This window comes from Eulemur rufifrons, chromosome 8, assembly GCF_041146395.1.
Source record: "Eulemur rufifrons isolate Redbay chromosome 8, OSU_ERuf_1, whole genome shotgun sequence".
NCBI lineage: Eukaryota > Metazoa > Chordata > Mammalia > Primates > Lemuridae > Eulemur > Eulemur rufifrons.
This window is the reverse complement of record NC_090990.1, coordinates 38110971-38134876: the sequence shown is the minus strand read 5'-3', so window position 1 is coordinate 38134876 and position 23906 is coordinate 38110971. Positions and strand designations below refer to the sequence as shown.

At 43.2% G+C, this 23906-nt stretch overlaps 1 protein-coding gene across 4 annotated transcripts in view; it reads left to right on the top strand.

Moving 5' to 3' along the window:
* The first annotated feature begins 20101 nt into the window (after positions 1-20101).
* Positions 20102-23906, top strand: part of NRDC (nardilysin convertase) — an 87130-nt gene continuing 83325 nt past the window's right edge. For 2 of the 4 annotated variants that reach the window (XM_069479968.1, XM_069479966.1), the window contains exons 1-2: positions 20117-20176; positions 20207-20602. In XM_069479968.1, coding sequence (XP_069336069.1) covers positions 20262-20602 — 341 coding nt within the window. In that variant the 5' untranslated portion in view covers positions 20117-20176; positions 20207-20261. Of the gene's footprint in view, positions 20603-20840; positions 20882-23906 lie in introns of those variants that run through there. The other 2 variants (XM_069479967.1, XM_069479971.1) reach the window with 2 other exon arrangements.

Here is a 23906-nt window from a genome sequence, read left to right as displayed (position 1 = left end):
AGAGATCATGTACGGTATCTGCTCCTGAATAGATTACAGTGTAATTAAGGAGATAACATTCATGAGAAGATTTAAATAGGAACTCAAACTTATATAAGACACAGGAGAAGAGACTGAGTACAAGAGAAGTCACAGGTTATATATGATTGAGTGCCAGGGAATTGATACCAACAATATGTATCGTAAGATCAGGTATGTAAGGTTTTTTGGATTGGCTGGCACCAGAGAAAGAAAGACAGCAGAGTTGAAAGGGATAAGTAAAGAGGCTTTATTGGGGCTCCTGGGTGAGGGTAACAGGTCCCAATAGAGGGGCCCAGGTGAGATTCCCCGGTCCTGGGACAGAGAGAGAGAGAGAGAGAGAGAGAGCGAGCGCACGCGAGCCGAGAAGTCGCATCGCCCAGAAGTCTGAGTGGGTTTATATATGTTTTTAGGGCTGGGGGTAGGGGTTTCTTTGGCGGGAAGATTTATGGTGGGGAGAGCAAGGAATTTTCCGTTGCAGTTTTAGGGTGGGTATTGAGAAATAGGAGGGGCCATGGTCTGTGTGGACTCCAGGAACCGAGACTCTTATCAGGTAAACATCCAGGTGTGGTCATCCTTTAACTTAGCTGGGCCTTGCAGGCATTGTCCTTGGCAGGTCTCGTAGGCTGCTTCTTTTTCCATTAGGGAGGGGAGGGGGCTTGCCACCAGCCTTACATTCTGGCCTTTTAGTGATAATGGGGCACTGTGGTCTTTCTGGCTACTTCCTGATTTTGAGAGGCGTAGTGGGGGCTATGGGCTGGAGTCAGCTGGTGGAGGGATGACTGGAAGGGAAGAGTAGGGATGAAGAAGCATCTGATTTACTGCCACTCTGGATAATTCCTGCAGGCGGCATTGGAAAAACTGAGCCAGAGAAGTCAGTTGTCGCTGCAGGGAAGCTAGTGATTCGGATGTGGTTTCCAGGGATAGCTGTAGGCGATCTGCAAAGTCTTGGGCAGAAATGACACTGTGGCCCAGGGCGCCTCCCACAAGCCCTGAGGCTGCAATGGAGAAGACCAAGCTGAGACCTACTATGACTGACAAGAAGATGGCTCGTTTTGAGCGGGGTCCTGGGAGAAGCCACCCAAATTCAGACTCACTGTATAGAGTTAATTGAGGGAACATCATGACAGGGAAACAAGGACCCAGGGTGGATGTATTGATGCAGCGGGTAAGTGTTCCATTGCACCAGAAGAACTGTCCTGGAGCAGAAGAGGTGGTCATGGTCACAGTATGGTTAGTAAGACAGTGTCCATGAAGTTGTAGGTTGGGATCAGTGAGGGAGGTGAGATAGCACACGAGAGCTGTGTGCAGTTGCCCTGTGGGCTCACGTTCCCAAAGGGGAACACGAGTGAGCAGAGTGGAGCATGAGGGAGCCAATGAGGGAGTCGTCTGGGGGTTAGAAAAGTTTAGGGGGACAGCGGCCAGTAGGGGTCGCTGAAGGGAGGTGCAGAGGAAACAGTGGGAGACATTAGAGATTATTTCAGAGGAGTTTAGGAAGGCGAGGGTATGTTGAATAATATTTAGCCAGGAGGTAAGAGGAGGATGTTTAGGGCGGAAGGAAAGTTGTCCTGCTAGAGTTTGTTCTGCCTCCAGAATATTGATAGATATTTGAACCTGTGTTTGGTGGGCCAGGACGTCTTCATGGCTGTTGTGAATAGTCGCTGAAGGGTTTCCTCGATGAGAGTGGAGGCCAGAACTCCAGCAGTTTCGTTGGCAGTGGGGAAAGTTTCAACCCAACCCATGAATGTATCTACCAGTGTTAAAAGATATTTAAAGCATTTGTGAGGCAGCATGTGAGTGAAATTGACCTGCCAGTCTTGTCCGGGGAGGTGACCACGCATCTGGTTGGTGGACACAGGGGGTTTCAGGCCCCCTGGAGGGTTAACAGTGGCACAAATGTCACAGTTTGAGCAAACAGTTTTGATGGGAGAATATAGGGAAGGGTGTGAAAATAGAGGCTGTAAGAAGTGGGAGAGGCACTCAGTGTCGATATGAAGTGAGGAGTGGACCTGGCCAATGTGTTCCAGGGCCTGTGCCTTAGGGAGAGCCAGCTTGCTGTCCTTAAGGACCCACCCTTCAGTGGTGGTTGATCCCCCTTGGGCGAGAAGGCTGTCGCGCTCCTCTGGAGTGTAGCAAGGTTGGAGGGAAGGAATGGAAAGGAAAAGAAGAGGAGCCAGACTAGGGTGTTTTGGGGATGTTAGGCTGCCGACAACGATAGTATCAGCATAGTTGTTTCCCTTAGTGACAGGGGACCGGTCCGTCTGGTTTCCCTTGCAGTGCATGATAGCTAGTTGGGTGGGTAACTGAAGGGCCTCGAGGAGACACGGGAGATAAGGGTGGCGCAGAGGAGCCCTTGGTGGAGAGAAAGCCCCATTCTCTCCATATGGTAACATATCAGTGAGCTATCATAAATACATACTTGGAGTCTGTGTAAATGTTTATAATCCTACCTTTGGTTAGGTATTAGCAATAAGTTCTGCCTTTTGCGAGGTGGTACCCTCCTGAAAACTGGAGGCTTCTATTACCTGAGAGGTAGAGACAATGGCATAGGCCACCCAGCATTTGCCATCCTCACCTGTGACTGAGCTGTCATCAATAAACAATGTTAAGTCTGCCTCAGGGAGGGGTCGGTCTGACAGGTCAGGCCTGGAGGTAACAGAGGTCTCAATCATCTCAGCTCAGGAATGGGAGGATAGGGTGAGGTGTGGAATGGGAAGTAAAGTAGTGGGGTTTAAGGTTGGTGATTGAGACAAGGTAATAGTGGGATTTTTATAAATAAGAGATGGAATTTCTGTAGTCTAGATGGAGTGAGGAGGGCTAAAGAGAAGTGTGTTAGAAGGTCTTATAAATGGTGAGTGGAAAAGACATGTAAGTTCTGTCCCAGGAAGAGTTTCAGGGCCTCCCTGGTGAGAGTAGTGGCTGCGGCTAAGGCGTGGAGATAGGGGGGCTAGCCACGGACCGTGGTGTCCAGCTGTTTGGATAAATAGGCCACTGGGGCGGAAATGGGAGTAGGTCCCAGAGGTTGGGTGAGGACGCCGAGGGCCAGGCCCTGGTGCTCCTCCGTGTACAGATAAAAGAGTTTTTTAGGATGGGGCAGTTTTAGAGGGGGTGTTTGTAAGATAGTGTCACGAAGTTTTAGGAATGCGCGGCAGACAGCCTGAGGGTTTAACAGAGGGCCAGCGGAGGCATCACGCGCTGCCTCATAGAGGGGTTTGGCAGGGAGAGAAAAGTTGGGGATCCAGTGTTGGAAGAAACCAATGAACCCGAGGAAGGATAGAATTTGTTCAGCAGTGGTGGGAGGTTGGAAGTCACGAAGTGCCTGCTGGTGATTAACAGTGAGATGACAGGAAGTGGGGGTGAGACTAAGTCCAAGGTAAGTGACAGTAGGCTTAGACAGCTGAACTTTGGAGGGGGCCTGTCATTGACATAGTAGCAGCATTCTTCCTGAAGGAAGATGCAGGTCCCTCCTTTTTCAGCTGTCAGTAGATCTAGAATCAAAACACTTTTTGTGGTTTTGTTAAGAGCAAACCAGGATTTCAAGAATACCTTGTGATTTTAACCAAACTTTTTCTCCTTTAGTTATAGCCAACTCAACCATACACAAAATTCTTTTGTAAATTCCTTCCATGAACTCCATCACAACCTACACAGACCATCTACAACATGCTTGGGCTTTCTTTTTTGTCCTAAATTTCCTCTTTCTCAAATAACCAGCCATTCTGTTCCAGGACAAAAAGTCACTACACAAGATCCTTCTCCACACAAATTATTCTCTCACTGATCTTTCTTAACAAAAATACATTTCCAAGGCCGGGCGCGGTGGCTCACGCCTGTAATCCTAGCACTCTGGGAGGCCGAGGTGGGCGGATCGTTTGAGCTCAGGAGTTCGAGACCAGCCTGAGCAAGAGCGAGACCCCATCTCTACTAAAAATAGAAAGAAATTATATGGACAGCTAAAAATATATATAGAAAAAATTAGCCGGGCATGTGGTGCATGCCTGTAGTCCCAGCTACTCGGGAGGCTGAGACAGGAGGATCGCTTGAGCCCAGGAGTTTGAGGTTGCTGTGAGCTAGGCTGACGCCACGGCACTCACTCTAGCCTGGGCAACAGAGTGAGACTCTGTCTCAAAAAAAAAAAAAAAAAAAAAAAAAAATACATTTCCGTGTTCATAGCCTTTCTAAATCTTTTTCTGCACCTTACTAGTTACCTTCTATCTTGGTTTTATTTTTCCTCCAAATCCATGCTTTGAATCAATTTCTAAACAACCTCTTAATTAGACAAAATTACACACATAATTTCTTTAATGTAAACTCGGGGATCTACCAGTTCAGATGGCAGAGGGTATGTAGGGCTTGATAAGGCAGGAGAGACTGTGGGCGGAGCTGAGGAATCTGGAGAGGGAGAGGGATAGAGGAAGAAGGGAGGAGGCCCTGGAGGAAAAGTGGAGGGTGGTGTTCAGTTTGGTTAATAGGTCCTTTCCCAATAGCAGAGCAGGACAGGAGGGCATAAGGAAGGAATGGGTGATGGGACGGTCACCTATCAGGCAGGTTAGGGAACCAGTGGGGGGGGGAGCTGAGAGGGATTGCCGTCAATACCCATGATCAACATCTGGGAAGGATAAGTAGGGCCTGAAAAGGAAGGCAGGACAGAGTAGGTAGTTCCTGTGTCAATCAGAAAGGACACTGCCTTACCTGCTATCTTGATTGTTACCCTGGGCTCGGCAAGGGTGGTCGGGGGTCACCGAGTCAGGGCCTCTTCAGTCTTCAGCAGCCAGACATAGAACCACCATCGGCAGGTTTAGAGATGGAAGGACTGACTCTGGACTTCTGTCCCCAGGGGCAGTCACTTTTCCAGTGTCCCTCTTGACCACATGCCTGGCAAGGCATGGTGGGTGGACGTGGCTGCAGGCACCGTTTGGCCCAGTGGCCTTTCTTACCACACTTGAAGCAGGTGCCTGGTGGAGTGTGGCTGGTCACCTTAGACCAGGTCGATGGCTTTGAGGGCCCTGCCGGCCACAGGGCTGCAAGGCTTGGGCTTGCAGGTGTGCCTTTTGGTGGACACGGGCCTCCTCTTGGGCCTCTGCCTGTTCATCTCGGGAATTAATGATTTTAAATGCCATGTTCACCAGGTCTCGGATAGGGGTCTGAGGGCCTTCCTCTGCTTTTTTGAGTTTCTTTCTGATGTCAGGGGAGGACTGAGTAATACAGTGAGTTGCAAGGACAGTAGTCCCCGCGGGGGAGGTAGGATCTAGGCGGGTATATTGGATAAGGGCGTCTGCAAGGCGACCAAGAAAGGCTGCGGAATTTTCGTCTGCCCTTTGAGTGATTTCCCTGAGTTTGTCATAATTTACAGCGCGATGCGCAGCAGCCTGGAGGCCAGCAAGGACACACTGCAACATGCAGTCCCGCCGTTTCCTGCCTTTCCTGTGTTAAGTAGCGGAACTCTTTGGTGTAGGCTGTAGGGTCATTAGAAAACCAATGCAGGTGTTTTTCAATCTGGGAAAGGTCGGAAAGGGAGAAGGGAACATGCACCCATACGACCCCCTCGGCGCCTGCCACCTCCTGTAACTGACAGAGGAGGAACTGGTATGAGGGATTTGTGTGAGAGTGAGTGTGCTGGCTGACGGGAGAGGACAGCGGCGAGTGGCTGGGTGGCGCGGAAGGGTGAGGGGGTGTATCTGGGTATGTTGGAGGTCGAGTGGAGGGGAGGGCTGAGAGACTTGGGTGGATCGGAGAAAGCAGAAGGGGCATCTGAAGAGATGCCTGGTGAAGAGTTAGAGGGAGAAGAGGTGGGGGGCGGGGGGAATCCAGAACAAGGAGGACTTGTGCGGGGTGGCAGTTCTGACAGAGAAGGATGGGAGCGCAAACAGAAAAAGGCTTGGACATATGGGATCTCCGACCATTTGCCATTTCTGTGACAGAAATTGTTTAAATCCTGCAGGATTTTAAAGTCAAAGGTCCGGTTTTCGGATCAACGGGAGTCATTGTCCAATTTGTACATTGGCCAGGCCGTGTTGCAGTAAAAGACTAGTCACTTTGGCCGAATGTCCAAACCCAGACCCTTCAAATTGGCCAGGAGACACCCTAGGGGAGTCTCACAAGGAATTTTGGAAATTTGGCTGCCCATGGTGCCAGACTCACAGTAGAAAGAGAAGGGATCCAGGATCCCAAGAACCAACAAGACGTTCCAGGAACGAGCCTGAGGTTGGATGGCGAGTGCAAAGGGAGGGACGTCTCCACTCAGATTACACTGCCACGGACTAAAAGGGAAGAGAGGAATCGGGTGTCCCCAAATTCCTCAATCCCAGGCTGGAGCCGGGGAGTACCTCCGATGTGGGCCCCGCGATTTCCGGAGGGATCCAGGATCCCGGACAGAAACAGAGGTCTCCGGAAGGAACTCTGAGTCAGGCAAACAGAGGGAGGACTCACCGTTGATGGGGAACTGAAGAGGGACCCTCCGGCAGTCGGTTGTAGTCCCGATTTAAGCTTAGAGATCATTGGAGGGGCTGGTGCAGCCACGGGCCAAAATGGCCTGGTGCGATCAAGACACCCCTCCTGGGTTTCAGCACCAAATGTAAGGTTTTTTGGATTGGCTGGTGCCAAAGAAAGACAAGCAAAGTTGAAAGGGATAAGTAAAGAGGCTTTATTGGGGTGCTCCTGGGTGAGGGTAACAGGTCCCAAGAGAGGGGCCGGGGTGAGATTCTCGGGTCCTGGGAGAGAGAGAGAGAGAGACCCGAGATGTTGCATCGCCCAGAAGTCTGAGTGGGTTTATATATATTTTTAGGGCTGGGGGTAGAGGTTTCTTTGGCAGGAAGATTTATGGTGAGGAGAGCAAGGAATTTTCCATTGCAGTTTTAGGGTGGGTATTGAGAAATAGGAGGGGCCGGTGGTATGTGTGGACTCCAGGAACTTATCAGGGTAAACATCCAGGTGTGGTCATCCTTTAACTTGGCTGGGCCTTGCAGGCATTGTCCTTGGCAGGTCTTGTGAGCTTCTTCTTTTTCCATTAGGGAGGGTAGGGGCACTTGCCACCAGCCTTACAAGGTATGGAATGGATGATGAGTGTGGGCTCTAATAGTTAAAGTAGGCTTCTAGGAGGAGGAAGGTCTTCAGCAGGATCCTGGAGGGTGTGGGTAGATAAAGAATAGTTAACTACTATTATCCCTATGAGTGTTATTTTTCTGCCCACAATTCCAGAATTTCATTGTACATTGTACATTTAAGACATTGGTAGTCCATTCCAGTGTTTCAAATGGTACTTTTTGTACTCCCCAGTAATATTTTTTCTTTTTAAATAATCTCAGACTTACAGGAAAGTTACAGGGACAGTACAAAGAAGTCCTTCCCTCAACCCCTGCGAGCAAGAGAAGGAACCCCCCCCTTGAGGGTTTGTTGACAGTTTGTGGGCTCATCCAGGACTCATTGCCAGAGCGTACCCCCCTTGAGGGTTTGTTAACAATATGTAGGCTCAACCAGACCCGTTGCTCATGCTTGGTAGCCACAGATAAAGTCTCCCTAGAAGCTACCTGGCTGAGTTTCTGCCAGAGGTTGGTTTTGGTTTCTCCCACCAGCTTTGGTGTCACCAGCCCCAAATGCATCCCTGATTATCAGGGAAGAATGAACTTTGGACTTTGGCATCTGCATCTGGATGAGTGAGTGCTAATTGAGGGTAGCATGCAGTGGAGAGCTCCTCTCTCAATTTGGGGAATTCCAGAAGAATTCTAGTTTACATTTGGGTTACAAGCCTCAACCATTTGGGAGAGTAGGCCCTCTGACTGTTTCTATTTGTTACTCCCTAGGCTTGTTGGTTGGAACTACAGTCCATGTGTTTGGCTTTTGGTATAAGGCCATGGGAAATTAGAATTCAATACCTGAATGTAGCCCTTTTGGCTACATTCTTTAAAACTGGTGTGCACGCTGATAATCCTCTGCCTCTGCTGTTTGGGCTCTTATGCTATTGGACCTAAGACAGGTCATTTGTGGTACTTGACCTTGGACGCTCTCCCTATGTCTAATTAATTCAAGTACTCTTTCATCAGGTTCGACTTCCAAGTTGTCTAAATGGGCTTCCTATGAAAAAACAAAACAAAACAAAACAAAAACAATCACACTACAGAAGGTTTTTCTTTACTTTTTATTAATAATAACTGGCCTAGAAACAGAGATTTTGTGTTTTGTTAAGATAATTCTTATGTTGTCCTTGTTAGATTTTTAATTGCTTAAAAAACTGAACTTTTAAAAGTTGAAGTTTTTACATCCCTATAACTTTGTATATTACCTTTAAAGTCTTTTGATTATCTGTCTTGGTTAAGTGAATTGCTGTTATTATACAATGACCTGTTGTTCTGTTTTGATCAGGTGTTTTAAGGCTTTTGACATCTTTGATAAACATCCTCAAATCAAATCAAAGCTATATCAAATATTGTTAACTAACACATCGTTAATTACAGGGCCTTGACTCCTGGGCATTTTACACCAAACTCAAGTTAACCAAAATTTCATTTTCAGACCCAGGAAAAGACAACAATCAAAATAAACTGCTTTTATGAGACAAAGGACCAAGCCTATATTCAGAGACATTAAGACTCATTTGATAATTTTGCTTCTATCTAAATTAATATAAATTTGTTACTAAATATAATAATTTAAATGTTAAGCTACCTGAAAGCTTCCTTTTCCTATCATTATGAGAACTAGACATGATTTATAAACTTTTTCTTTAAAACATAATTAATCTTTAAAGAGACCACAAAAACATTCCAAGTCTCTAAATCCTTAGGCTCAAATGGTTATGTTTTATATAACACAATTCTGACAAGTCTACAACTAAAAACAATATTCTCAATGCTTATAGATAAGTTAATTTTGTAACCTTGCCTTTGGAATTTTCCTTTTTACTCTTATGTTATCTAAAGGGTTTTAAAAAATTAACAATGACCAAGATTCCCATTTCACAGGACATGACCATCAAAAATGGACAACAGAACAAAACATAGATTAGAGATTTCATTTGCCATATAATCCAACAAGGGCAGGTCTAATTTTTAAAAAATGATATGTTAAAAACTCAGGTATGTGCACTGCCCAGGGACAGCTCCTTAAGGTCCTAGACTAGGAATCTCCCAGAAGCTATACAGGTTTTAAATAGGTCACCCCCTGCCACACATGTTATTCCTCCTTATGAGTTGTTGGCAAAGCCTATAAAACAGGCCCTAAAAACTCTGAGTTACATCTGAGATGCATAGCTATATCCCTAAAACAGATGGCCTAACTATGCTCCTAAAAACCCCAACAGATCTGATAAGTGGTGATGGCTATGTAGACCTAAAATTTTAGAAGGTATCTTCACATTGGATTAATGTTATAGTGCCAGAGGGGGCATAAAGACAACTAAAGGTGAGATGACCCCAACTGTGCTCCTTGACAGAGGTCTGAAAGCCTTATAATACCATCATGCAAAGACCTCGATACCAGGTAGAGCCATTATAGTGTAAATGACATAGATAAGGCCAGAAACTTATGAATTGGATGTTATGCCTACTCCTGGGGAGGGTATCCATGTGTAATATTATAAACCAGGCTCAAAGTCTGTAACAGGCTCCCTAATAAGGTCTATGAGAAAAAATACATCAATAATAATGTTACAAGGAATAGATTAGCCCTTGAGAGTTCCTTCTAAACACCTGCATTTGTGCCCATAGGCTGTTGCTCGTGCTATCTATGGCAAATGACTGATGTCTTTTTAGATTGGGCCACAACAATTTCAACGGTCTACAGCCAGTTCTACTGTGGGGTTTACAGTTACCTACCTTTGTCCAGTGGGAGTGGGGATGCCACAGAATACGCTTCCCTTAATATCACAGAATTAACATAACTAAATGAGCTCTCTGGGGAGCAACAACTCTACTCATTCTGGCAACATCAACTCCACCATTCTTCCTTGACAGCTACCTATACCTCAGAATATTTCCCACCTGCCAACTCTAGATGAAACTACAAGACATCTTCACGTTGATAAGACAACACATAAACATTACACACAGCCAACACACATCAATTTGAGAAAGATTAACACAGATGTTAACTAAACATGGGATGACTACCCCTTTTGACATACATCCACACTGTCAAAATATAGACATATGACTAAAAAAACCAAAACTGCTTCGTAAGAGCCAGAACTTATATACTTATATTGCACATTTAGGGGCTAAATGGCTGTGCAACACACACTTATGGCCATAGCTCCCTCACAGCTGGACTAGAAAATATACCATAGAGTGTCCTTTCCTGACAGGGATTATATATAAAACTCTGCCCATGGTATCTAATAATATTAAGGCCTTAAGAACTCATTTCCCCAGGCTTTTGACTTGATAAAAATGGCCCCTAAACATTCTAATCCCTGGAGACTTATACCCAGGTCACTGCTCTAGACCAATTCACAGCTAAAGCACTAAGCCATGCACAAAAAACTGTGTACCTCTTAAGCCAAGAAACTACCCAAATAAAAAAAATTAGTTTTACGCAATAGCATGGCCCTAGATATACTCACTACAGTACAAGATGAGACCTATGCCTTAATGGGAACCACCTGTTGTACATATATTCCAGATAAACAAGACAATATAACCAATACTTTAAATCATTTAGACACCCAGATCAATAACATAGAAAAACTGGGAGTCTTTGATTCTTTTTCTAAATGATTACATTTCTTTGCTTATACATTGGGACTATATTTTATTAATTGACATAATGAGTGTAATTAGCACTTGCTTTTATTGTTATTGCCTGTATTATAAATATGGGTTATATGCCATAAAATATAAGTCAATATAAAAGTCAGTATAATGTCCTCTCATTTCCTACACAGAAAATATTACAGAAAAGTAAATTTTAAAATTTTAAGAGCTAAAAAATATAGATATTTTAAAATACAAATTCCCCAGTATACAAAGAAAAAACTAAAAATTATATATTCCACCACGTCAAACTCTTTCATTCCAAAGTTCCTCACACTCCAGCTACACTCCATTTCAGCAGAAAACAGATCAACACCCTGATTCCCCAAGATTCAAAAATAAACAAAGAGAAGGAGGTAGTCATAACTGGCTCCCTAAATAAAAATGCCTTTTTATAGTTCTCTTATGTTTCAAGTTTCCAGGCCAGTAATATTTGTTGACCAAGACTTTGTAATTTTCTGTTTCACTGATCTCCTCCTTTTTGAGTTGTTTGTCACAAATAGTGGACCCTCCTTACGGTAACAAGATAATCACAAGGCTTTACACTACCCGATTGTTCAGAGAAGTCAAGATAAGAAGCATTCCATACGAATCTTGACCAAGGATTTACTGAGTAATCTACTCCCTTAACCTGCATGCAGGCAAGTCTGAAGGCATGACCCGATATTACCTTCTAGCCCATTATACTACTAAAACCTCCAACCTGAAAGGGGCATATCCACCGTTTTTTGATCATGCTAGTATGTGCCAGTATGATTTCTCACTGTGCTTGTGTGCCTTGTACTCCACCCCAAACATGTAATGATGCTCACTCACTTCACGCATTATTAATTTCACCTCTAGAAAAAAGCGTGACCCATTCGGTCAGGGAGGCAGATTTGAGATCATGCTCCCACCTCCCAGTTGATGTCCTCCACAATAAATCTGCTTTCTTTCTTGACAAAAACAAACCAAAAACCCTATCAGTGAATGGCAAGTGATAATGTAATAATAATAGAAATAAAGTGCACAATAAATGCAATGCGCTTGAATCATCCCGAAGCCATTCCCTCTCCACTGGGTCTGTGGAAAAAATGTCTTCCATGAAACCAGTCCCTAGTGCCAAAAAGGTTGGGGACCACTGACCTAATACACAGAAACCATTCAAGTTTGGCCAATTGTCCCAATAATGGCATTAATAGTGATGCATTTAGTTATCACATCTCATTAGTCTTTAATCAGAACAGCTCCTTAGTCTTTCTTTGACTTCCAAGATCTTACTACTGGCTGGGCACGGTGGCTCATGCCTGTAATCCTAGCACTCTGGGAGGCCGAGGTAGGTGGATCATTTGAGCTCAGGAGTTTGAGACCAGCCTGAGCAAGAGCGAGATCCCGTCTCTACTAAAAATAGAAAGAAATTAGCTGGACAACTAAAAATATATAGAAAAACTTAGCTGGGCATGGTGGCGCATGCCTGTAGTCCCAGCTACTTGGGAGGCTGAGGCAGCAGGATTGCTTGAGCCCAGGAGTTTGAGGTTGCTGTGAGCTAGGCTGACGCCACGGCACTCTAGCCCAGGTAACAAAGTGAGACTCTGTCTCAAAAAAAAAAAAAAAAACCAAACAAAAAAACCTCACTACTTTTAAAGATTATGGGTGAGTTATTTTATAGAATGTCCCTCAATCTGGGTTTGTCTGATGGGTTTTTCTTGATTAGATTCAGGTTATGCATTTTTGGCAGGAATAGTGCAGAAGTGATGCTTGGTTTTTCCTCATCACATACTATGAGGTGGTAGCAATTTCAATTTGTCCCATTACTAATAATGTTAATTGTGTTCACAGGTTAAGTGGTGTTCACCAGGTTTTTCCTCTGTGAAGTTATTCTTTGTCCCTCAATTCCTAAGTATTTTTGTGGGGAGGTACTTTGAGATTATATCAACATCCTATTCCTTATCAAATTTCACCAAGTAGTTTAGCATACATAGAGGTTTCTTGGTCGAATTAATCATTAATATTATGGTTGACAAATAGAGATTTTTCTAATTCTACCATCCCTTCTACACTCATTGTTGGCATTATACTGTAACAAAAAGCTCTCTCCTCTCATTCATTCATTCATCAGTTTAGATGCATGAATTCCTGTTTTACACAATGAGTTATAATCTATCACTATTATTTATTCTGATGCTCAAATTGTCCCCATTCTGGCCCTGAGAGTGAGAACTCCTTCCAGCTGGCCTGTGTCCTTTTGACATGTTCTCATCATTCTATGAACCCTTCTTTACCTTTTGACATAACAAGATGTTCCAGGTTCATCTTGTACCTTCTCTGCCCTAGCCTTGGAATCAGTCCTTTCTCCAAGAAGCCCTGGCTCCTTGTAGTGGAAAATGGCCTTTTAGTGGAGAATGGCATTTAGAAACCAAGAAGGAGGTATTAGGTATGTTCATTGCCATTGGGGCATTGGGGGTGTCACTGTTCCTAGGCTCTCTCAGTAAACATGGCTAGAGAATATAACATGTATTTACATACTCACATACACACACACACATACACATCTATATTTATTTCTACATCTATTGAAAATCGTGAGTTCACAATGATACCTACAATTCCAATCCAATACCACAGAGTTCATTCTAATTTTCTGCCTTTCCATATTTTTTTTTTTTTTTTTTTTTTTTTTTTTTAGACAGAGTCTCACTCTGTTGCCCGGGCTAGAGTGAGTGCCGTGGCGTCAGTCTAGCTCACAGCAACCTCAAACTCCTGGGCTTAAGCGAGCCTACTGCCTCAGCCTCCCGAGTAGCTGGGACTACAGACATGCGCCACCATGCCCGGCTAATTTTTTGTATATATATATTTTAGTTGTCCATATAATTTCTTTCTTTTTTTTTTTTTTTTTTTTTTGAGACAGAGTCTCACTCTGTTGCCCAGGCTAGAGTGAGTGCCGTGGCGTCAGCCTAGCTCACAGCAACCTCAAACTCCTGAGCTCAAGCGATCCTCCTGCCTCAGCCTCCCGAGTAGCTGGGACTACAGGCATGCGCCACCATGCCCGGCTAATTTTTCTATATATATATTTTTAGTTGTCCATATAATTTTTTTCTATTTTTAGTAGAGACGGGGTCTCACTCTTGCTCAGGCTGGTCTCGAACTCCTGACCTCGAGCGATCTACCCGCCTCGGCCTCCCAGAGTGCTAGGATTACAGGCGTGAGCCACTGCGCCCGGCCGCCTTTCCATATTTTTAACTCCCTTCTCCCACAGTAAGAAATCTAGCTCCCATCATCTTCAATACATTTACTTATTTGATAAATAACCCGTTTGTACACAATCTCCCATTGCCACTGCTGCCCTCACCACTCCCCTCCTTATTCTGCTTGGATTCTCACACTTTATACCTTGAGCCCACATGGTCACCCTCCTTACACTGCTCATGCTCTAATACCTATTATCATGCTGCTCCCACACATCCTGGGCACAGGTGCCTGGCTTGCTTAGCCCCAACTAAACAAGCGACCTTTTGACATAATTATTCAGAAAGGAAGGCAGGTTGTTGCAAAGCCAGATGGTTTCTTTTCTTTTTTTTTTTTTTTTGAGACAGAGTCTTACTTTGTTGCCCAGGCTAGAGTGAGTGCCGTGGCGTCAGCCTAGCTCACAGCAACCTCAAACTCCTGAGCTCAAGGGATCCTCCTGTCTCAGCCTCCCGAGTAGTTGGGACTACAGGCATGCACCACCATGCCCGGCTAATTTTTTCGATATATATTTTTAGCTGTCCATTTGATTTCTTTCTATTTTTAGTAGAGATGGGGTCTCGCTCTTGCTCAGGCTGGTCTCGAACTCCTGAGCTCAAACGATCCGCCCACCTCGGCCTCCCAGAGTGCTAGGATTACAGGCGTGAGCCACCGCGCCCGGCTTAGATGGTTTCTTAATGATAGTTATGAACTGTCCTTTTGTTATATATAAATTATAACATTTGTTACTTTGCATATTGTATTTAAAGATTAGACTGGGGGTTAACCACAACAGGGAATATCAATGACCAAATTAATGAATTAGAAGTCTGTTTATTCTAAGTGTTTTACAGGCAACGTTTAAGAGATGAAAGAATATAATCTTTGGAATCAGACACACATAGTTTGCAATTTTGGTAGTCCCACTTTCTTGTGCGATTTTGTGCAAGTTATCTAACTTCTCTGAACCTCAATTTCTTCATCTGTAAACTGGTGATAACAGACTTAGGTTGTTGTGAAGATTAAATTAGTTAATGAAAGTAAAAGGCTTGGCACAAAGTATTATAGTTACTCAGGAAATGAAAACTACCAATTGGGCTTGGCTTCAAGATGTGTGAAATTTAAACAAACAACAAAATCAAATAGCTCATTTATTAATTCCCATGAAAGCAGGACCCATCATACTACTTATCCTCTCAGTTCCAGTATTGAGTTTGTAACACATTTCAAAAAGAAAATAGAGGCGGGGAACTGTGAGGTATAGAAACAGCTGGATTGGTTACCACTCATGTTTGCTTTATTTGAACACCATTTGAATAGCTGGCTGCCTGCGACTGGCCAAAACTCAGTGATTGGTATAAGAGTAGGTTACAGTCTATTTACATATCCAATTAGGTTTACTATGTACAGAGAAACTTTTAGGTCAAACTTAAAATATGTAAGGAGGCAGCTTTAGGCTAAACTTAACAAAAGTTTGAGGTCTAGGAACTTTGTTTATAATATAGGAGAAAATTATTTTTACAGTCACAGAATCTCCGTGGTATACTGAGCACGCATTTAGTCTCCCAAGAGAAGACGCCATAAGAACATACCTATTTCTTGACCTAGATACAAAGTTGCCAAATGTGGATAGTAATCAGTGTGTGGGACACTTAATAACTAGAGCTCCAAAGGTATAATCTCTTGGTTCGTGGGCCCTGGACAAACGTTTGAAGTAGATAATATTTCTCTCGTTACCTACTTCCTCTTTCTGTGCCTATTCTCTCACATTTGACCACCTCTTCACCCACCCCAGGTTCATAGTGATCTCAAGTTGCCCATAGTGTGCTTCAGAAGAGAGGGAATAAAATGTATCCATTCACAAAATTGAGTTAGTTTTTCATTCTTTTCAAGAGTGTTATTGGCATCTAAGAGGAGTTATAAAAAGGACAACGAATCACTAATGAAGGAATTTTAGACACTAGAATAAGGAAGATAACTTGGGACTTGAGACTTTAATGGGCTCATAATATACTCCCAATATACTCAATGTAGAATCAACATTCCACATTTCTCTCTTATCCTGACTTTCAAATATAAAGGTGGATAATGAGGTTAAGAATAATTTACCGGCCGGGCGCGGTGGCTCACGCCTGTAATCCTAGCACTCTGGGAGGCCGAGGCGGGTGGATTGCTCAAGGTCAGGAGTTCGAGACCAGCCTGAGCGAGACCCCATCTCTACTAAAAATAGAAAGACATTATATGGACAACTAAAAATCTATATAGAAAAAATTAGCCGGGCATAGTGGCGCATGCCTGTAGTCCCAGCTACTTGGGAGGCTGAGGCAGTAGGATCGCTTAAGCCCAGGAGTCTGAGGTTGCTGTGAGCTAAGCTGACGCCACGGCACTCACTCTAGCCTGGGCAACAAAGTGAGACTCTGTCTCAACAAAAAAAAAAAAAAAAAAAAAAAAAAAAAAAAAAAAAAGAATAATTTACCTTTGAATTTTAAAAGGCTCAGATTTGTCCATCTGGTAGGTAGACAGCCATCACATTGAATAAAAAAACTTTCAGAGGTAAGCATCAAACATAGAAATGAGATGTTTTTAATTTTCATGATTTCTGAACTTTCATCAGAATAATAGGGATGGGTACCAAAGTTATCAAAAAAGAAAAAAAAAGAATAGGGAGACAAGGGTCACCAACTCTTATGGGAGGGAAATCCTTGATGCAAAAACGGGAAGGAGTGTAGGGTAGCTGAAGATGCAGTGGAATTTAAAAAAGCACTTAAATACTGTACTGTAAGAAAGTCTTCTGGGTAAATGAGGTTAAAAATTATAATCTTGTGCCCTTTAACTTTCTTGGGGATATCAAGATCTTTTTAACTTTCTAATGCCTCAGTTTTCTATAAAATGGTAATAGCTTAACTTACCTATTTATTCTAAGGAATACTATCTACAATAATTATTGATATAAAAATGAGGGGTGACAACTTTCTAAATTATTTTCAATGAGAAAACAATATTTCGCTAAGCCATAGGCCGCTTGTGAGCTTCACAAGTAGGTATTTATCTTTATATCTGAAGAGACCAGACAAAAGTACTTTAAGATCTCTTGCCAATTTTCATGTTTTATACACCTAGTGTGACACTTTTGACAGTGGCCATGGGGTCAGAATTGTATTGGACCCCATCAAAGAGGTATTTTTCCTGAGATACCACATTCTTTTGGTTTTCCTTTTACCACTCTGGTAGTTCCTTCTCAGTCTCTTGTGAGTTCTTCCTCTTCTGCAAGCTCCTCAAGGCTTGCTCTTTGGATCTTTTTCTTTTCACTTCACAATCTCAACATAGGTGATCTCATATAAGAGGCCTTTGTTGTCACCTAGAAACTGATAAACCTCAAATTTTTATCTCCAATGTAGGTTTCTTTTCTGAGCTCCAGACTTGATCTTCATTTGTGTGGCTCACAAATGACTCAAACTTAACATGTCCAAATCTAATGCTCTTCTCCTCCCAAAACTGCTTTTTCAGAATTTCCTGATTACTGAGTTACTGGCACCATCATCTATCCATCCAGAAAACCAGACACCGGGGAGTTATCTGACACCGCTCTCTTCTTCATTCTTCCACATTCAAGTCAATCACCATCCAAAACCAGTTAATTCTACCTCCTAAATTCGTATGTCTACATCTCACTATCTCCACTATCACTCCTCAAATCCAAGTTATCATTTTCTATTGCCTATGCTACTTTAATATCCTCCTAACTCTCTCTTATTTCTAGTCATGCCTGTGCCCCCCACAGCCCCAGCCAATCCTCTTTTCATACATAAGCCAGAGTGATTTGGAAAGCACTTGTGATCATCTGTTCTCTTTTCATTTGTTCAACCACTATTTACCAAGTACCTACAGTGTGCCAGAAACCACTCTAGAAGCTGGCAATCCAATGATACAAAAAATGGACGAAGCAATGACTTCTTACTCTTAGGAAGGTTCTGTGTGATCTTGGCCACTGACTTCTTTCCCCCTTGCGCCCCGATTACTACAGTTTAGTCATAATGACCTGCTTTCTCAGAGGTTTCAAACATCTGTTCCTATACATTCCTATATCAGTTCCTGTATCTTTTTCAAATGTGCAATTTCTCTTCTTTAGGGAAACTCTCTGACCAGGCTAGGTCCCTTTGTATGTCTCCTGCTAGAACTATCCACAATTATAAATTTAAAAATTGTGTGCTTGTTTAATGCCTCTTTCACCAGTTTGCTTGTAAGCTTCAAGAGAACAGGAAAATTTCTCGTCCATCACTCTACTCCCAGTGTCTGGCACATACTCAGTTTATTGGTTGAATGAATAATGGAATGCCTCACTATAGGTTGCTATGATATTTCTATAGCCTAGTGACCTTTAAGATTCACAGACCTCTTTTTAAAGGGAAGAACACATCATACTTCAGGGTGTGACCTCTCTTTGCTTCTAGTTAGAAAAATTTAATTACAAGATAAATTTTTAGATTTCTTCCTTGTGGCATTATTGCTGTAGAGAGAGAAAAAAAAATACCTCAACATAAACATGTCATTTCAGGTATTTATTCAACAACGAACATTTACTGGTGTATGTACACTGGGAAGCTCTGTTAGGAACTGGAGATTAAACAAACAAACAAAAAACACTACTCCGAAGGAGGGAAACTTAGTGGATTTGCTTAGTTTAAAAACTGCTAAGTTCTTGAAAAGATGTATGGAAACAAAGCGGGATTATTTGAACAGTATTTTTCAATTTATCTCATCTACTGCCCCAGTTCAGGTTTCATCATTTCCTCCCTGAATCCTCCCCTGTCCTCCAGCGGCTGCCACCACCTTATCGTCCTATCCTGCATTGTCTTTATAGCATTTGTACTTTTTGAATATATCACTTATTTTACTGTTTCTTTCTAGTAGAATGCAAGCTCCACAAAGGCAAGGGTTTTGTTTTGTTTTGTTCATGGCTGTATTTCCTGTTTTTGGAGCTGAGAAGAGGCCTTGAAAAACTTAAACATTTAGTAACAATCAATACATTTCCCTGCTTGAAGTCTTTTCCCATTCATTCATATCTGGCCTATTCCTTTCATGTGCTAGGATCTCTTGCCCCATAGTGTCAACATACTGCATCTTATTAACGTCAGCTGCTTTTTATTTTTCTTTTACGTATACGTTTTAGTCACATTTCTAGATTGCCCTCCAAAGGACACTGCAAGCAGAAAAAACTGGGAAAAGGGACCTGAAGGCAGCAGCCTGACATGCTGTAGCTCAGTAAAAGCTGGCTGAGGCCAGACGCGGTGGCTAACGCTAGTAATCCCAACACTTTGGGCAGGCCTAGGCGGGAGACCATTTGAAGCTAGGAGTTCGAGATCAGCCTGGGCAACGGAGCGAGACCCCTCCCGCCCCCACTAAGTAAGTTAGAAAAAAAAATTTTTTTAAGTTGGCTGAACATAACGGTGGGCTAACTGGGGTCTAGTCCGTGATGGAGCTAAAAAATGTCTTCGCAGAGAAGAGCGAGCACTTCCACAGCGGTCTTCCAAGCACTTTCTTAAGCCCTGAGCGTGAGAAGCACCAGGGTTTGACGGCGGTAGAGCAGAAAAGCGCAACTCCCAAGCGGCATCCATCCGGCGAGGTAAGAAAAGACTTCCGGCGTTCTGCTTTTCTACATGCTGAGTCACTGCCGAAGGCTCCGCTCTGGGTCTGAGGGGAAGGGTGAACAAAATATTACACGAATGGGGACAATAAAAAACCCAACTTTGTAATTCATTTTCACCACTCGCTTCTCGGTTTTCTCCATTAGGGGAATATTTCTCTCTGAGACACGGAGCACCATTCAGTGCTTGTCTCAAACCAACTCCCACCTACGTCACAAACGCTGCGCAGCCGCCCAAGCACCCTTCTCCCGTCGTCCTCAGCGCCACCCTCTCCGCCTCTTCTCCCTCGCCCCGCCCATCTCGGGTTTCGAAATGGTCTCTGGGTGCTCTGAGATTCCAGCCCGGTCACTTTGGTTGCTTATCTCCCCTGTTCCCATTGGTTGCTTATGTGAGTGTGACTGCTTTCTTGCCTCATCATTGGCTAAAATCATTAGCGTCATCGGCGGCCGCGAGGGCGGGGGTATGAGAGAACTTAGTGTGAGGGAGACCGGATTGGGGGAGGGGTTCAGGCCTGTCCTCCCCAGCGGCTGCGGCAGCACCAGCGCCGGCCGCCACCGCCTCTGGAACGCGGAGGAGGAGGAGCGGCTGGAGGAGTAGGAGGAGGAGGTGGGCCCTGGGAAGCGGGATGCCCATCGCTCCAGCTTGGTCGTGAATGCTGAGGAAAGTCACGGTTGCTGCAGTCTGTGCCACCGGGAGGAAGTGGTGTGAGGCCGGCCGGGAGCTCGCGGCGCTGTGGAGAATCGAAGCGCGGGGTCGGTGCGAAGACTCTGCTGCTGCCAGACCCTTTCCTACTCTGACCATGCCAGGAAGGAACAAGGGGAAGTCTACCTGCAGCTGCCCTGACCTGCAGCCCAGTGGACAGGAATTGGGCGAGAGCGGCCGGGTTGCCCGTCTAGGAGCAGATGAATCTGAGGAAGAGGGACGGAGGGGGTCTCTCAGTAATGCTGGAGACCCTGAGATCGTCAAGTCTCCCAGCGACCCCAAGCAATACCGGTGAGGGAGGAGGCTTGGACTGGGGAGGAGAACAGGGTGCGGGTCTCTCTGTGGGTGCCACCGACACTTGTCTTGGCAGCTCCCGAAGGAGCAACAGGGTATACTTCTCACCCCAAATGCTTCCTTGGGTGGAGGTGGCGAGGGCAATTAGGGGCTTCCAAGTGGTGTCAGCTGGGCAAGTGGGAAATCTTGGGTTCCAGGATGTCAGAATGGGAAGAGCCGTTTGAGTAGTTTTGACAAGCAAGGATGGAGGTTTCTCTGAGGACGGCAGCATGGATGGTGAGGGAGTCTTGGTACTGTGTTATGAGGAAAGATTGATGGAGTTGGTGGTTTTAATGTTGGAGGACAGGATTTTAAGGGGCATATTATCTCTATCCAAAAACATTTGCGGGGTCTGTAAGTGAAAGAGAGATAAAACTAATGGGTGAAAGTTACTAGAGAATGGTGTGTCTTCGGTAAAAGAATTTTGCATCATAGTTCGCCTAAGTTGAAGTGGCTTGTTTCCATGGGTAGTTCTCCATTACTAGAATGGTTGGGTGACCTCTTCCAAGAATATTAGAGAGGACTTGGGTCTCAGTTGGGGGAATTGTAGAAGCCTTGTAAGGTTTCTTCTAGTCGTGAAATGCTTTTTGGTTTATGCAGGAATCCTCTAAACATTTTTAATAATTGGTGACTGAATCGTTATCTGAATATTTCCTTCAGAGGTAGCTTATTTCATAGAACATCATGACTATGATGAATTTTAAATAGAGTTCATATTGTCCAAGAACTTCATTTTATGGGATGAGGAAATTGAGACCCAAAGAGTTTGCTTCTTGCTCAGAATTATACAGCTAATTAATAGCAGAGCTGGTATGAAAACCCTGGCTCTTTGACACCGAATCCAGTACACCATTTGCTGATTTTTATAAATTTCTTGCTTATGTTGAGTTGAAAGCTGAAGAAGGGTTCTAGCTCTGAATTTGTTGTAAGCTCCTACGGTGTGAGAGCAGGAAAGAACCTTAGAGATAATCTTGACACTCCCCACCAGCCCTCTTTGACAGATGACTCAAATTGAAGTCTAGAGAGAAGTGACTTAGCCCCAAGTTTAAGATCAGCCGGATTTCTCCTTTCACTCCAAGTCTAGAGATTAACAGTACCTAACTCTTTCTGTTATTTTCCGCAGGGTGCCAGGATCAAGAGATCTTTATTGATGGGCCAGATTTTCTCTTTTTCTCATTAAAGATGTGATTGTACAGGTTGAGCATCCCTAATTCCAAAAATCCAAAACCTGAAATGCCCCCAAATTTGAAACCTTTTGGGAACAAACGTGACACCACAAGTGGAAAATTCCGCACCTGAAACTTTTGCTATTTGATGGTTATATGTATAAGGTGTATGTGAAACATAAGTGAATTTTGATTTAGATTTGGGTCCCATCCCCAATATGTCTCACTATGTATTTGCAAATATTCCAAAATCCAAAAACATCCGAAATCTGAAACAGTTTTGGTTCCAAGCATTTTGGGTAAGGGATACTCATCCTGTATTGGTTATGTGTAAATGAGCAAGTTGAAAACGTGATAAAAGGTGCTGAGTTTTTGCCTTGCAGATTAAATGTTAAATAATGGCTTCAGGTTTTCTTTCTGCCTATATAAAGTTACATAATAACTAATGTTTGTGGAATATACACAGTATATCACCTACTGTTCTAACTGCTTTAAGCGTATTATTTCATTTAATGACCTAATTTTTGGTAAATTCATTTGACAAATACTTATTAAGTCCTACTGTATGCCATGTGCTGAGCTAGATTAAATCTTTTATGAAACTTAGTCAAATACAACGTAGAAAACAACATTTTATTCTGGGCGACAAAGATGATTAGGATAGTCCTTGCCTTCAGGGAGCTTACAATGTAGTAGAGGGACACAGACACATTTAAAAAAATAAAACTAAAGTTTCATAAAAGCCATAATAGAGGTATGTTCTAGATATTTTGGGGAATAAAGTAGAGTGGTAAATTCCACCTTTGGAGGAAGGAAAGACTTCAAAGAGTAGACAATGCTTAAGAGCTGTTCTTGGAATAAATTGTTACATTTGTGTCTTTGTGTGACCTTTGTCAATTCATTGTCCTTCTTGGTGTCTCAGCCTATTTTAAAATGAAGGGAATCGATTGGAATAGCAGTGTTTTTCAATAGCCCTTCTTCCCTCATTCAAAAGATCAGGTTCACATTACCTGTTTTATACACTGTAGTTTCAATTAGACTTTTGCAGAAAAGAGTTTGTTACTTTAAAATAAAGATGGAAAACCTCAGGACTGGATGATCTTTAAAGACTTAGCTAACTTAAATTCTGTAGATTTTTGTAATCAGACTTAGGAGGCAGCTGCAACTCATCCAGTTGAATTATCCTTCCAGGATCCGCTCAGGTGTTATTTCTGTGAAGCCTTTCCACGCAGAACTAATTCTTCCTTCCGTTTTATTTCAGTAGGACTTTATATATGATCAACTACAGTACACAACTATCATGTTATACGCCTTTTGAATGTGTGAATAAGCACCAAAGGAGGACCTGCTTAAAGGAATATTGTAGTGAAATAATGCCTTGAAAGCTTTACCCGTCTGCATTTATTAATAGCCTGTGGAATTTTAATTCTGTACATGTAATTTGTATTCAGCTTTTTTGAAATGTTGAGCATATTTCCAGGACACCTACTATGCTTTTTTAGGGATCTATGTTAAATGCTCGCTAAGTGTTGATTTTCTTCCTCTTGGAAGGATTAAGGGACTCCAGATTGGGAACTATTATTGCTCAAATCTCTATTGGTGTTGAGTGGAAATTCTAGGTGGGCAGGATCATCAGTAGTGGCACATTCTAAATATTAAGTTGTTTTAACAATGAAGAGCACTTAATGTTAGAAAGTTTGGATTTACTAAAATAAATATAAAACGCTTTGCATGTTTAACATGTTTGTAAAAAGACCTGTATTTCTATGGGGGAGGGGAGAAGAACAAATGAAAAGGCATGTAAGTTTCTGGAGGGCAAGCTCTTCTATTTTAAATTTTGGTCAGACTGTTACAAGTGAGGAGATGGTTATCTTAAGAAATTCTCAGTATACTATAGAAAAATAGTGGGTTTGTGCTGAATAAGGTATAGGCTATTTCTGAACGTTTATTGTTTACTATTGTATGCCATTACACAGAACAGTTCAAGGATCACAATTCAAGTGAGCAGAACAGCTGCCTTGAGACCACTAACATCTGCTGGCTTCCCTAATAGTTTATTAGCAGTGGGATGGCTCACTTCTGAGCAGAAGCCTTAG